Source organism: Taudactylus pleione, unplaced genomic scaffold (genome assembly GCF_031769625.1).
Source record: "Taudactylus pleione unplaced genomic scaffold, aTauple2 ptg000438l, whole genome shotgun sequence".
NCBI classification, from domain to species: Eukaryota; Metazoa; Chordata; class Amphibia; order Anura; family Myobatrachidae; genus Taudactylus; species Taudactylus pleione.
In genome coordinates, this window is record NW_028284840.1 from 1,010,978 (window position 1) to 1,027,070 (window position 16,093).

The following is a 16,093-nucleotide window of genomic DNA, read 5'->3' on the forward strand; positions in this document are numbered from 1 at the left end:
TAAATTGTAAAAAAATACACATTTCATGGACACTGTACTTTGGATGGATTGTAATTATTCGGAAAACAATACTATATAAGATATAGTTTGTAAAAGTAATAACAATATAGCCATACTGTATATAACACAAGCTGACAGTGTTTATTAATATACAGTAAGGATCATTTGTGTATAAAATAAATTGATAACACAGTTTCAATGCGGAATAAACAGAAGTAACAAAAGAGAAAATGAATGACAAAAATAGCCACGGATTGGAATATATCCATTTCTACCCATTCATTTCAGCAATTTAATCTACAGTAAACAGTAATGCATATTAGGATATACCCTGGTAAGATGCTCCATTCTGTTAAATGGTGGAGGTTCTGTTCTGTTTTCCTCCGTCTTCCCCGTAAACCACAGCGTGACCTTTAATGGAAAAAGCCAGTGTTTGTTTACATACATAATGTAACACAATTACTATTATACTTATTATTAGAATTGGAACCATAATTACAGACTGTGAATGCCGAAAGGCACTGCGCCCTGTGCCAATCCATCCCTCTGTACATGTGATGTTATACTGAGGGGGTGGGGCCACCAGCACCTGGAAGTACTGCACTGTCCTAAGGACGCTCCTTGGCGACGGTACCCCTCGCCCACCACTAGTTACAGCCCTGCGCGAATGATCCAACAAAAATCCATGCATGCAGCAAGGAGTATAGGCCCTGATTCAGAGCCGGACGCCCTGACAGAGCGCTCGCTCTGAATCAGGGCCGTCCCTCCTTCATTTTGGAGCGGCCACCCACAGCTATAACGAGCGGCCAAAATGATGGTCGTGATGGTCAAGACCATCGCAACCATCGGGCTTGCGATGAGACCCTGTGGTAGGGTCTCGCTTCCGCAAGGCCAGGAGTGCTTTTGGCTCTATCAGAGCCAAAATCACTCCCACTGACATCACTAGTGTCAGTGGGGCCGGCCCCAGACAGTAGGCGTTCCCATAGGAACGCCTCCATCTGGGCAGCCACGCCCCCGGCACGCCCACCAAAGGGGGCGTGCTGTCAATCACCATCGATTGGCTTGGCCGTCGTTATTCAGGTCTCGCGCATGCGCATGACGGAGCAGACTCCATCGTGCGCATACGCACTAGGGCAACATCGACCCGCTTGCGAGCGCTCGCGAGCTGGTCTGAATCAGGCCCATAGTCTATTTTATACATGTGTAACTTGTGGATCTCCAGCTGTTGCGGAACTGTAAGTATTATTGTTATCATTAGTCTTTATTTATGAGGTACCACAAATTTCTGAAGCGCCGTATAGAGCAAAGACACAAAGCATGGTAAACGGAGTAACAGAATAGCAAAATATACAAAGTCACAAGTGTAGGCATAGTAGTAATGTATACCAGGTGGCTGAGATAGTGGTCCTTGGGGGAGTTCTGGCAAAAGGAGGGGGGGTCCCTGCTCCCCAGAGCTTACATTTGAACAGGGAAAGGGAATGAGTATGTCCTGGTAACTAGTGAGATGATCTTCCACTTGTACTCCTCAGTTTTTACTTTTTGGGACATTTATTGAATACGGTACATACAGAACAATGATTAAACATTGGAAAAGGGTCAGCGGGATGGAGGTGCTCAGGAATAAGTCTGTTCCTATGTGACAGTTGAACAATGGCTATATAATTACCGCGCTGTAACGCTCATCGGCGACTCTGCCACATCCACTGAGATCTGCCGCCCTGAATCTCTCCAGCGTTGTGAGAAGCTGGCGCAGCGATGGGTACGGCCAGGGTAGAGATACCGATAGCAGGAACCTGCGCCAGTTCACAACATCTGAGCTCTCTGACAATGTGGATGTAATTTCCTGTATCTGGAAGACAATTCGCTCAGTGATATTATGCTACTATAACCGATATTCTACCCGCCTGCATTACCTGCTCTGTATAATAACACTCAGGTCATTCTTGTGCATTAACTCCTCTATGCTGAGGAAAAATTGAATTTATAGAGATAAAACTGAACTTGTCAGGATAAAAGAATGTGCTGCTTAGGGTTGCACTGAACGGCTTACTGTCAAGTAACAGAGCAGGATGGAGATCTTATTAAATGAAAGAAACAGTAACCCTCAAACATTGAGTTTGCCTAACTGTGCCTAGCACAGGGGAACAAATATTCTAGATACACTTAACTGTATGTTATACCTTGTGCAGAACATTTCTGTAACATTGGCTTTGGTACAATATGTTGACATTCAGAATGTCGACATGAACGTTGTGTAAAAGGGGCGTATTAAGAGAGGAGGGGGTCCATGTGCAGCCTCTGTTTGGGTCCCCTCCTCTCTGGCAGAGCAGTAGTTTCCGGCTTAATACCAGAATATACTGAGCATGTGCCGGACTCCGAAAAATGGAGCCTGCACCTTATTCCCAGGGTCACCTTTCTGCGCATGTGCGAGTCACCGGGAAAGTGTCCGCTGCCATATTCCCTGTGATTTTTGCTGATCTGCAGCACCAGTCCGGCGTAGCAGAGCAGCACTCTGGAGACTAGAGTAGAGGTAACTATAGCACTATATGGGTGCAGGGTGTGCGGTGTGGGGCACCGCATACCTTCACCTAATATGGGGCACCTATTATGCCCCTGATTGTGAATGTTAACAGTCAGCATGTTGAAATTGTTTTTAGCGTATTTGAACCCTAACCCTTACCTCAGCCTAACTTTAACAACAGCCAAACCCATACCGGAGCCTAACCCTAACCGCAACCTAACCCTAACAACAGCCTAACCCATACCGTAGCCTAACCCTAACCGCAACCTAACCCTAACCACAACCTAACTCTAACCTCAACCTAACCCTTACCTGAGCCTAACCTTAACAGCCTAACCCATACCGCAGCCTAACCCATACCGCAGCCTAACCCTAACTACAATCTAACCCCAACCGTAGCCTAACTCTCACCACAGCCTAACCCTAACTACAGCCTAATTCTAACCGCAGCCTAACTATAACCATAACCTAACCCTAACCGCAGCCTAACTCTAACCACAGCCTAACTCCACTACAGTCTAACACTAGCCCTAGTCCTACTTTAAACCGCAGAATACCCCTGACCATAAAATGGGCTGTCAACATTATGTCCATGTTGACATTCTGGTATCAACATTCTGCATGTTGACATGATGACTGCATACTGCATCTGCTATCTCCGGCCTTGGCATATATTGTAGTATTTTCAGTCCTTTTAAACCTGCTCATGCCCCTAGTGATATAATGACTGGCCCTAAATGATGTCACACATATCCCTTCCAATAAGATCAAGCGAAATGCTATGTTACAGTATCACAGCCGCTGACACTGTAACGTAGCATTTTGAATGCAGATACAGCCGCAGTAGCACACAGAATATAGACATGCCGCATTTCACTTTAATCAGCAGAAGCTGCTTATGCGTCCTATATGAAGGTAAACCGACTCAATATAAAAGACGCTCTGCGCTAACGAACTGCACGGCGCTCACGCGTTATGTTTAATGTGACTTGTAGCGCTTGGAGGTAAGATGTATGTGGACACATCTATAGCAGATAATAAAGTTGAATCTGCCAAGGCCGAGAGCAGATCATCAATAGTCAAATTGGGAAAGTGTTTCAACCAATGCAGCATATCCGTTTATTGTTTAGAGGGAATTTAAAAAGGAACTTGTGTTTCTGCTCATCACTCCAGGAACGGTAACCGAGAATGGTTATAAGATTTCCACACACCTCAGGAAGCGTCAGGTGCATCCATAACTCCGGGAGAGCGTCATCCCCAAGATTCATTGATGTGAGATCCGTCAGAATGTCAGTAAATACCTTAATTGATATTACACCTATCAAGGGAAGGTACAATGTATTCATTTCATGTATAATACAAGTAAATGTAATGTTTTATTTGTTGTAACTACAGGACAAAAAAATGGTCTGCGAGCCTTTAATATTTGGTAATATTTTGTACAGATCTACTTGATTACAGAATAAAAGTCATACAGTTTAGTTCCAGTTATGTGAAATCATTTATATAAAAGATCTCACAATGGTCAGGTAGTGACATCACCTCATCCGTGTGTGTGATGACATCACAAATGATCAAACTCTTAAATTTCATTGCTGTGGTTCCCAGGAAACCCCAAAAGGTGCAGTCAGTAGGTTTTCATTGTTCTAGTATAATTTGGTTTATTTATGCCACTTTGTGTGAGATTATAGTATTTGGGTTATTATACACAATATACTAATTTGTCTTGTGTTTTGGGTTTATTCGGTACCAGTGGGTAATAGCAGTTATCTACGTATTTCCTGTTGAATATTTTGTTTATCAGATATTTCTAAAGCTGGGCATACACGGCAAGATAAAATGTCTGTCCGACTGACAGACATTTTATCTGGCAGCCTGCCAGCCGCAGATGTCGCCGGCAGACATCCGCGCTCCGCCCCCGGGGGAGGAGACATTTCCCTGTTCCTTCCGTAGGAAGGAACACAGGAAATATCTGTCTGTCGGCCGCGGCTGGGCATACACTGCCCGATGCGCCCGACAGTTTACTGGTAAATATTGCATCGGACGGGCATGCTGGACAATCCGGCATGCCCGACCGAGCAATATTTAACCCCCGGTCGCCCCCCCACACGCTACAATTATCGGGGCGATCCGCGGAAATCGGGCGGAATTCCCTGATAATTGTAGCGTGTATGGCCAGCTTTAGCCTATACAAAACTGCCCCCAAAAAATGCTCTTTACCGTCAGGAGCCACTTGCAGAAACTGCTGGTGCAGCCTATGGAGCTGGGAGACGGTGAGTGCGCCATTAGAGGACGTCTCCACCGCTGGGGGTACTGGTGGCGGCACAGGATCTGGGATGACTTTCACATCAGAGTTTATATAGAAGTCAGTTTGCTCCAGAACCAGTTCATACTGAATCTTTGTGCTTGTTTCAATGTGGTGACGAGCAATTTGAACCAAGTTATCAATACTGTCAATATAGAATGGGTATATTAGTATAGATCATAGATTATAACAACTGGATAACGTGATGGATACACAGCCCTTATCTACACATGCAGTTTACAAGATTGATACATATCAGAAGCAGAAATGAGACATTGTTGGTCATTTTTCTTACCTTGACATCTCCGCTAGGAACCTTAATCCCAGCCACATGTCCATGTCCTTATAAGCCTGCTCCGATTTTGCTGCAATCTCCTGGCAAACCTCTATGGCTTTTCCTTTTATCAGTTCAAGTCTGGAGACCACCGATGCCTCTAGATAAAGGATGTTTATAAAAATTGTAACAAGACACCGCTCCGAAAATGAATTGATATTAACAGAACAATTTTTTTAACAACTACAATCTGCAGCTCCTGCCTGAAGTGTGTGGATATTCAGGAAAAATGTTAAATCCTACAGATGAGTTCTGTGGCTTCAGTCACGCCAAATAGCCCCTCACGGTATACCAGGAGCCTTGCGACTCGTTCGCTGAGTGAGTGACAGGCTGCGAGCATTTGGTGGTGGTGACGGGGGAGTGGTCGGAGAAACACAGTCGTGTCTGTCCGTTTCAAAGGCGTTTCATGGGTGTTCATAAATTAGCCGAAGTACCGAAGTTTACGCAGAAGACAGAAATGGATGGATATGAGAAGGCAGCAGTGGGCAGATGCTGTGTTTTGGCAGGCAATAGCATATTTTCGTAGCTGCGTTCAGGGCCGGACTGCCCATCTGGTACTTCTGGCAAATGCCAGAAGGGCCGATGGACAGATGGGCCAGTCCGGCTGCAAACCCCAGCTGATCGACTCCGCCTCCCGGGGCTCTGCTTGGCTGGGGATACTGAAAGACGGAGGCGTGCAGCAAGACCACGACCCCGTGGCACGCGACATGCCACCATGAGGCATGACCACCCCCATTTTGCGAGGCCACGCCTCTTTTCCGTGCACAGGGGTAGTGCAGGGCAACTGCCAGGGCTGCTTAGCCGTCCCAGGCTGCGTTCCTTGGGAGATCACATTAGTGATTGCTGCTGAATCTGGTCCAGTGACCATTGGGGTGTGTGACATCTGTACATCTGTGTGTGAGTCGGTATCTGTGTAAAAAGGGCTCTGATGTGAGCAGCCGCGGCTTTTCCTCACGCAAAGTTCCTTCGAGCTTTATCCACGACTGTGTGTACATCCACTTGCGGCGCAGTTAAAGTCATAGCCTGGCGTATCTTGTATCTAGTAGACTGTGAGCGGCCTTTCGCTGAGTCTGCAATGTGACTAAGATGCAAAACTGAAAAGTAAAATACAGTCGCCAACTCCTCTCTGGGCATCTCAGATGCGTCGGGCATCTCTCGCTCTATGATGCCCCGTGTATGAGGACACATCTGTAAGTCTATATGGTGCAGAATAAGTAATAACGCAGACATGGGCAGTTCATGGTACTGATACCCATCAGGCGCCCCTTTGGATCTAGTGAATGGCGCATTTATGGTAAGTACAATTTTTTAACTCCATCCAAACTCATTGTTTTTTGTGGGATAAAATGATTCTTTAATAACTCCGACCATGTAAGCATGAGCTCAACTCAAACCTTCTAAAGAGTGAAGTGGACAAGTAGAGAAGTTAACCATAGCCACCAATCAGCTTCTAGATTGCATTTATCAAACACATTCTATAATATGCTAGGCAGAAGCCACTTGTTCTCTTCTCCATTCTTTTGAAGGTTACATCTCCCCCTATGTTCTGCTCTTCAATAACAGGGCCAACATATACTGACATTAGGACCTGTAGAGAAACTTATTTTATTATTATTATTATTGGGGCCAATACATGGTTACTAGAACCAACCTTCACATTCAATAGCAGCAAAATATTCTTGCTTCATATTCATTCTTAGTTCCTGCTGTTTCTGCAGCTCTGTGTTGTCTCCAGAGGCTGTGGGAGGGGGCGAGGGGGCTGCCGGCCCGGGGGACTTTCCTCCTGAAACAAACAAAAGATGTAGAAAACAATTCTGTATGCAAAAAATACTGTCAAGTTTTAGGACGGGATGTAATAGGGTACAAACTCACACCTTATCGCACATTTTTAAGGTAATAGAGTGAGTTTGACAGGTGTGCAAGGGCATGCAAGTTAAACTGCGGGTAACTCGAACTTTGTAATGCGACTTTCATTACAAGGTGCGAGTCAGACAGAAGCCTTCACAGATCAGTGAGGTCCGTGAAGGTTTCAGTTTGTAATAAGCTATGAAATTGTTAAAATTGTAAAAAAAATTGATATGGGGCCCCTCCTAAAAGCACAACCAGAATTTGGCTTTTTTGAGCCGGTTCTAGTTGTGAAAATACTGGGGGAAAAAGACATAGGGGATCCCCCATATTTTCAACAACCAGCACTAGGCTCAGTGAGCCAGTCCTGGCTGTGGAAATAAGGGGGACAAAATGAGTAGGGATCTCCCTTATTAGCCACAACCAGCAGCCGTGGGGCCCACTTCACGGGTCCCCCAGCCAAAGCATTCATCACCTCACGCTAGTCAGCCCAGGCTGGGGATCCCTGGGGAGGTGGGGACCCCTCAGTAAAAGGTCCACTCCTCTTCAAGACACCCAGGCCTGGGCTGATAGCCCGGGGCTAACCCCGGCACCCCTGGGTGGCAGGTGCCTTTTTGATTGCATCAAAAATAGATAAAATAATACTGTCCTTTACAGGAGAACTAGAGGTCCCAGCAAGCCTCCCCTGCATGCTAGTACTTGATAAACCACAAGTACCAACATGCGGTGCATTAGGGGCCCGCTGGTACCTCTAGTTCACCTGTAAAAGAAATATACAGGTAACAGCTTCTCCATCATTGGGTGGATTCGCCATGAGTAGGGCTTGGCAGGGTGAAGTTTTTCATGTATAAGGATGAAGTTCAGTAATCGTGGATACTGATAGTTCCACTTGTTCCTCACATACCTGGGTGGGCTTAAGTTCTTTATAAGGCTTGACAGCCCAGTCTAAATAGGTCTACTGGGAAGAAAGTGTCTGTCTCGAAGTTTTGCAAAACGGCCAATGCCTCCACACTAATGACTGGTGTGTTACAGACCGATACTTCTGGGTGTTGTAGTGGTTCTGGCACAGGACTTTGAGTAGATGAATCACCTGGTTTTATTTTTTAAACTGGAAGTTTTATTCTCAAAAGGTGAGTAATGTCCAGCACAGTTATCAGTAGCGCCAGTACTGTACAGTCCATTGTACAGTAGTCTTGGTAGTGTCATGTCCAGCATATGACACACAGCACTATACCCCACAGAAGTAATTCTCAGTAAAATGCTGGATGCCTGACATGAGGCAAGAGGGCTGTTATCAGGGCCAGATTAACAATGGTGCGGATGGAGCTACAGCTCCAGGCCTCAACATAAAAATAGGCCCATTGTTATGACAACATGATGTTGACTGACCATCTGCTCTCCATATGGTCAGCCATAAATCATAAGTAGTAAAATTGTATTTCTATTTACCTCACAAAATTAAGCATTTGTTTTCTTTTACATATTTAGGGAGACATTGGGGCTGAGAGTATTGTGGTGTACACGCCCACACAGCACTGGTCACACCCACACAGCACTGGTCACACCTCCTCTGCTTCTCATAATAGGCCCTTAGTCATTTTCAGCTCCAGGCCCATGTGGCCCTTAATCCGGCCCTGGCTGTTATATGCTTTATTCTGGGTTGCACATATTTCCCCCATTATAATTAGATGTAAAAAATACCTTTTTTCCTATTGGGTGACTTTGGAGGCTTCTTTTTTGCGGCCTTTTCGCTGCCTCTGGAAGCTGTTTGGGAGGCTTTAGCTCTCTCTTTCTCCTTTACTTCCAGTATCTGTAGCTCTTTCTCGTCTTCTGCCTCCAGTGTCTGTTTCTCAAGTGTTAGCTGTGGGAACAGCATCAGTGCTTGATAGAGATCACTCAGCAAATGTATTTTTTATTTTATTTATTAACAGTTTCTTATATAGCGCAGCATATTCCGTTACGCTTTACAATTGGAAACATAAATAGAACAAAACTGGGTAATAACAGACAGATATATAGGTAGGAAGACCCTGCTCGTAAGCTTACAAATCTATAGATCAACCATCACTATACAAAATAAATACTGTGTGTGATTCCTAAACCATGTGCCACACATCCAATGAGACACATTCAGCCTGTGACTTGCTGCAACTGCACGGAACTAAGGGCCTGATTCAGAGCCGCTCGTTCGCTCCGAGCGATGTTCGCACAACTGCGCATGCGTATGGGTTGTAATGCGCATGCGCCAGCCAGTCAGTGCGATCGGAAATCGAGCGCTCGCAAAATAGTGAATGCCTGCTAATTTGAGTGACAGGATGAGGCGTTTGTGGGTGGTAACAGGGGAAGGTGCTTGAAAACGGGGAGTGGAGATACGAACGCAGGCGTGCCAAACGGTCAAAACGGGCGTTTTAAGGGTGTGCATAATTAACAAAACAGCGTCATCGGCCACGTCACTTGGTTGTCTCTTAGCCTGAACTGTTCGCATGATTGCGGTAGGAAAATCCTACCACAAGCACTGCGAGCAGTTCAGACGCCTTTTGATTAATCAAATAAATAGTGGAGATGACGTATGATGCGAGCGGCCAGAGGGCGTCTTTACAAAATAGCGAGCGCATGTTTCGGTCGCTCGCTCAGACATAGAGGCGTCAACAGATCGCAAAGAGCGAGCGCTCAATTTAAATAGCCGGCCCCTTTTCTGACCGAGCGAGAGCAAATAGCGTGCGGCTCTGAATCAGGCCCTAAATGTGCACTACTCGGTGTAGCTTGCACGCCCCCGCTAATCTTAGCCTATGGGCCATATCCAATTAGAGGCGAACAGCTGTAATTCGCGAAAATGTATTGCCGATTGCGGCTTTTCACCTGTTCGGGACTTATCTCCAAATTCAATTCCAGGCGGATATCGCGTACGCGGAAAGTCAATGCAATGTAATAGGCAAAAAAGTACTGTATCTCCTATGAATAGCAGGTGAAACGAAGTGCAAGATCTTTATTTTGGGGTACAAAGGTTGGGAAATGACTCAGAACCCATGGGACAGCTCCCAAAGGGCAACTGTGCAAAAAAAAAAACCCAAGAAAACCACACCCCAATAAAGTACTTTGATTTTGGGGGAAAAAAAGTACAAAGTGGGGGACAAACATAATAACTAGCTAAATAGACTTCTTGGGGGTCTGCAAGGATGGGTCAGGTGTTATTAGGTTTGCAGGTGGATTTTTCACGTTTTTTAAAACATCACCTTAGGAGACTTTAAAATATGCTAGAACCCATTTTCAAGTATCCCAAATTTGACAGGACAACTTATTTTCTAAAAAAACCCCTGCTTAATGCCATTCTTCACCACTTTTACAAAGACGCTAATAACAAGGATTTTAAATAACTTCAGTACCCCAAATTCGGGGCATATCTATAATGGGTGCAGGGTGTGCGGGGCACACGGGCCCCCGGGTCCTGGGGGGGCCCACTCTGCACCCATAGGTAATTATAATTACCTCTCCGCCAATTCTCGAAGTGCTGCCGCCATTTTCCCAGTGATCTGCACATGCACAGGAAAGATGTCCCTGGGAAAATAGGCGCAGGTGCCATCTTCCTGGAGACCCGCGCATGCGCTGTAGATTCTGGCATGAAACCAGAATCTACAGCGCACAGTGCCGCTGAGCCGCCGTCAGAGAGGAGGGGGCCCAAACGGAGGCTGCACACGGGCCCCCTCCTCTCTTAAAACGCCCCTGCCCCAGTTTCATTAGGGCTATTGGTACACATCTACATTGATTACCTATGTAAGTGAATCTTTCTGGGGGGTACAGACTGAGGGGGTCATTCAGACCCTTCAAATGGGCTCTCAAGACCCAATTATTCACCAAGCCATCCTGCTCTCATCCTAACCCACTCCCCCATGCTCAATGTCTACCCCATCGGTGTCACTCCTGTCTGTCTGTCCCTCCGCTTTAGAATGTAAGCTCTCACAAGCAGGGCCCTCTTCCCTCATATGATCTTCCTTCCCTTACTTATACCATCATCGGCTCCATACTCCCTACAACGGCACCTAACCTTTGGTTTCTGCCTCCCTGCTGCTTATTTGAGTGTTAAGACCGCTGATGCAGCAATGTTTTTAAACCATGTCCTTGTTATGCATTGTATTGTACTGTAAGTCACTATTTTCTTGTTTTTGCTCATTTGTTTCTGTACTTAAGTGCTGCGGAACCCTTGTGGCACCATATAAATGAAGGATAATAATAATAATAAAAACTGTGGCAAAAGATGCAGTCACTGAGATGCCGCATCTAGCTAGCCACCCTTTTGTTACCACTGAGCAGTGGCATCCCTCCCCTTGGTGACACCCGGTGCGGAGAGGGTTGTAGTACGTGCAGCAAAAAAAGGGGTCATGGTCTTGTGGGTAGGGGAGTGGCCTTGCATCCTGAACCCCTGTTTTATTCACTCCGGGTGTCCCGGAGATGCAAACTGCCCCCGGGGACCAGTCTGTGTGCAGTGCCAGCTCCCTCTCTATATCAGGAACCGAGTGCTGTACGTAATGCTACAGTGCACCACCCGGCTCCTGTCACTGAGGAGGAGTCGGCACTTTGGTGTCACCCTTTGGCAGGTGACACACCCGGGTGCGGCCCGCCCTTCGTGTGACGCCACTGCCACACAGACACGCCCATGGAAATTGCCTCTCTCTACATATAAATTAATGACGTGACTTTAACCGGTAATCATTGGGACGCATGCACAGTGTGACTTGAACACATGTGCAGACTGAAAATATCGGCCAATTGCATGTTGAATCAGGCCCTATTTGTGGAAAGGTTTGTGGTTTACTTTCACATAGATAGGCTGCACTGAAATAGGAGCGCAGAGTAGTGTGATTTCCTGTTTTAAGAGACCAGCCCACTCCTGGCCTCTGTAAGATCACTCTATATCTTGTCTTGCGAGGTGGCGGATATTCGGAAACATCTGAATAAGGGAATAGAGTAAAGACTATGTAATGAAGAGCACCCCCTTTATTCATGTAAGCTTTTACTTTTCTTCCACGATACTGTTTTATTTAGCTTCTATTATATCTTAAATGAATCATTCCATTACGAATACAGAGACCAAACACGCTTTCTGGGACCACCTTTAAGTTTTAATTTGAGCATATATTCCCTTAGCAACAGGCATCACGCAAAACATTCAGGGGGACATGGACTTGGAGAGAGATAAAGTACCAAGCAATCAGCTTGTCAGCTACTCCTGTCAGTTTACAGGCTGAGTTTGAAAAATGGAAATTAAGAGCTGATTGGTTGGTACTTTGGAGTCTATGTACTAAGCCTTGGAGAGAGATAAAGTGGATGGCGATAAAGTACCAACCAAACAGCTCCTAAATGACACTTTTAAGACTGTGTTTGAAATTGACAGTTAGGAGCTAATTGGTTGGTACTTTATCTCTCTCCACTTTATCTCTCTCCAAGGCTTAGTAAATCTCCCCTTCAGTCGCTATGCATTCATTCTTGATTATTAGTTCATTCTTTGATGACACCAGCCATTGAAAGCCCTGGATCACAGGGTCTCATGGTTCCTGCCCCATGATCACACATAATATTGTACAGATCTATGACCCCGTGAGATTACCATAGCTGTGATTGCTGATAGGGCAGTTTGCCATGTGTCATAAATGAGCTTCTGATCGGCTTCGGGGATCTGCCCTTTAACCTCCATGTAGGAATCCTCCTTTCCTTTCAGTGCGGCTGGTTTACCTTTCTGTTTCCCTGGGTTTGGCTCTGGGGACTGAGGTCTTCGAGGAACAAGAGGAATCCTACAAAGAGCAAACACATTTATGAAACTTCAATACAATGACCTTTAAACTACTTGTGCATATAACAATCTGGATGTGTAAACCTTGTGTCAGGAAGATGCGCATCTGATACCACAAGCATCCAACATCAATTAGGCAACTGATGTGGGAAACACAGGCTCTTTACACTAAAATAGGAGCATACAGTATGTAACAGTACAACACAGCAAAAACTACCCCATTAACACCTAAATCCGGGGTCCGATCTGGGCTGTAGAACGCGTTTTAAACCCGTGCAGCAGCTCTTCATACTCCTTTCACACTGCACCTTGGTCCCAGGTTATTTCCCGGTAGTCACCTTTCACAGCGTATGTAATTTTTTCACTTTCCCATTATACTCAGTTATACCCCTTTCAGATATGAGAGTCGGAAAATGTATGGGTCTATCAACCTGGCAACGTCCCGGGTCTCAGCCCGACCCTGGTAAAGAGCATTTAACACTCACCTAATTCCTGGGTCGATGCGCGTTCAAGTGCAAAACCCCCGGGATTGAGATGTAAATGTGAAGGGGCTCCCCTGTGTAAATTGATTTTTTTGGGGGGCAGTTCCAAAAATAGAGAAGTGGTATGAGTAGGGAGTATATAAATGCACACCGATAAATCTTAATGTGAGACAGTGAGACCATATCTTTTGCATATTTGAATATAACCTTTATTGTGGTATGTGATATTAGTGCTACTATCTCTGTTATACCAGAGGTCCTCTGTACCTTTTTGGCTTGTCAGGTTCCTCTGGGAGACTGGAATTAGAAATGTCCAGTAATGGGATGCGAGCAAACTCCTGACTGGTCTCAGACGGAACTCTCTTCTCCATTCCCTCATAATAATCATGTAGGAACCTCACTGTGTCTTGAAAACGATCCACTTCCACCTTTGTACATGAAGAGAATAAACAGGGAAGTTACTGTACTAATCCGATTTCTGGCACCTTTCAGAATCTGCGTAGGGAGAATATTTAGTCAGTCCCTGACATCCCATGGGAACGCCTCCGTCTGGGCAGCCACGCCCCAGGCCCGCCCACCAAAGGGGGCGTGCGGTCACTCAACATCGACAGCACGCCCCCTTTGGTACGAGACCCGGAGCGATGGTTTGGCCGTCGCTATCCGTGTCTCGCGCATGCGCACGACGGAGCCGGCTCCGTCGTGCGCATGCGCACTGGGCCACCGTTGACCCGCTTGCGAGTGCATAGTGCTCGCGAGCGGATCTGAATCAGGGCCTCAGTCCCATACTGTATGGAGAGATGGGCTGTAAACAGTTCTGGTTCAACACGTAATAATAAATAACACCCGTGTGTATCTTTTGCCGGTCGCACGTCTGCGACTTTATGCTAATACCGCTACAAGCCCTTCCTTCTGTACATCCAGGCTCAAGTTGGCCATACACCTACACGACCAGCATAAGAACATATTCATCATACGATTTCCCTTCGATTCCCCGGAGCTCCCTGGCAGTCCCAGCAGCATGTTTGTTGTTTCTTAGCACAGGATCTGTCGTAAGATCGATCCTGTGTCTCACAGGCTCATAAGGTCATTGAAATGACTTGAATTGCTGCACGATGGATCGCATGAACAAAGTAAACGGCACGATCTGCACACGATACGATGGAACATATGTGTTGCACATCTGATCATAAGATCCGATTATAGGAGCTGCGGGAGCGCGCATCGGATCCTATCTTACTAAAATAATACATGGTTTTCACAAGATCCATCTTATGACTCATCGAAAATCGGGCAATCGGCCCAAAATCGTGCAGGTGTATGGCCAGCAATACTGTATGAATGTGCAAGGACTGAGACGCTCACTTCCAGCATCTCCAGCCATTACAATTGTGCTTGGTGGGCATTTAAACTAGAGATGAGTGGGTCCGGTTCTCAGAGAGAACCGGACCCACCCAAACTTGCAGATCCGAGGCGAAGGAAAACATCAACATCCCGCTGTGTCGGATTCTCGCGGGTTTTGGATTGTATAAAAGTCCCTCCCCCATGGTGATCGGCGCCATTTGCTTGCTGAGTCCCGGGCTGTCAGGGCTGTGCTTCATCCATGAGGGGCTGCTGTGTCCATCCAGGGGTTGCTGTGTCCAGTGGCTTCTGTGTCTATCCAGGGTCTGCTGTGTCCGTCTCTGCTGTGTCCATCCAGGGGTTGCTGTGTCCATCCCGATGCAGTGGCTGCTGTGTACATCCAGGGCCTGCTGTGTCCATCCAGGGGTTGTTGTGTCTATCTAGGGCAGGGGCTGCTGTGTCTATCCAGGGTCTGCTGTGACCATCTCTGCTGTTTCCATCCAGGGGTTGCGGTTGCTGTGTCCATCCAGGGGCTGCTGTGTCCATCCAGGGATTGTGTGTCTATCCAGGTGCTGCTGTGTCCATCCAGGGGCAAGGGGTGTATTCGTAAAAAATATTGTCACACTAACTGGAAAACGCAGTGTATTCATAAAAAATATTGTCACACTAAGTGGAAAACGCAGTGTATTCATAAAAATTATTGTCACACTGTAAGTGGAAAACGCAGTGTATTCATAAAATATATTGTCACACTGTAAATGGAAAACGCAGTGTATTCGTAAAAAATATTGTCACACTAAGTGGAAAACACAGTGTATTCATAAAAAATATTGTCACACTAAGTGGAAAATGCAGTGTATTCGTAAAAATATTGTCACACTAAGTGGAAAACGCAGTGTATTCGTAAAAAATATTGTCACACTGTAAGTGGAAAATGCAGTGTATTCATAAAAAATATTGTCACACTGTAAGTGGAAAACGCAGTGTATTCATAAAAAATACTGTCACACTGTAAATGGAAAACGCAGTGTATTCGTAAAAAATATTGTCACACTAAGTGGAAAACGCAGTGTATTCATAAAAAATATTGTCACACTAAGTGGAAAATGCAGTGTATTCATAAAAAATATTGTCACCCTAAGTGGAAACGCAGTGTATTCGTAAAAAATATTGTCACACTGTAAGTGGAAAACGCAGTGTATTCGTAAAAATATTGTCACACTAAGTGGAAAACGCAGTGTATTCGTAAAAAATATTGTCACACTGTAAGTGGAAAATGCAGTGTATTCATAAAAAATATTGTCACACTGTAAGTGGAAAACGCAGTGTATTCATAAAAAATACTGTCACACTGTAAGTGGAAAACGCAGTGTATTCGTAAAAAATATTGTCACACTAAGTGGAAAACGCAGTGTATTCGTAAAAAATACTGTCACACTGTAAGTGGAAAACGCAGTGTATTCGTAAAAATATTGTCACACTA

General features: G+C 45.6%; 1 protein-coding gene across 1 annotated transcript in view; it reads right to left on the reverse strand.

Moving 5' to 3' along the window:
• SPEF2 (sperm flagellar and cilia associated 2) overlaps positions 1 to 16,093 on the reverse strand; it is a 212,814-nt gene that overhangs the window by 28,842 nt on the left and 167,879 nt on the right. The window contains exons 23-31 of the mRNA XM_088447783.1: positions 13,540 to 13,700; positions 12,608 to 12,791; positions 8,707 to 8,866; positions 6,812 to 6,943; positions 5,122 to 5,260; positions 4,742 to 4,971; positions 3,733 to 3,839; positions 1,667 to 1,849; positions 331 to 411 (exon numbers count right to left, since the gene is read on the reverse strand). Coding sequence (XP_088303909.1) covers positions 331 to 411; positions 1,667 to 1,849; positions 3,733 to 3,839; positions 4,742 to 4,971; positions 5,122 to 5,260; positions 6,812 to 6,943; positions 8,707 to 8,866; positions 12,608 to 12,791; positions 13,540 to 13,700 — 1,377 coding nt within the window. The remainder of the gene's footprint in view (positions 1 to 330; positions 412 to 1,666; positions 1,850 to 3,732; positions 3,840 to 4,741; positions 4,972 to 5,121; positions 5,261 to 6,811; positions 6,944 to 8,706; positions 8,867 to 12,607; positions 12,792 to 13,539; positions 13,701 to 16,093) is intronic.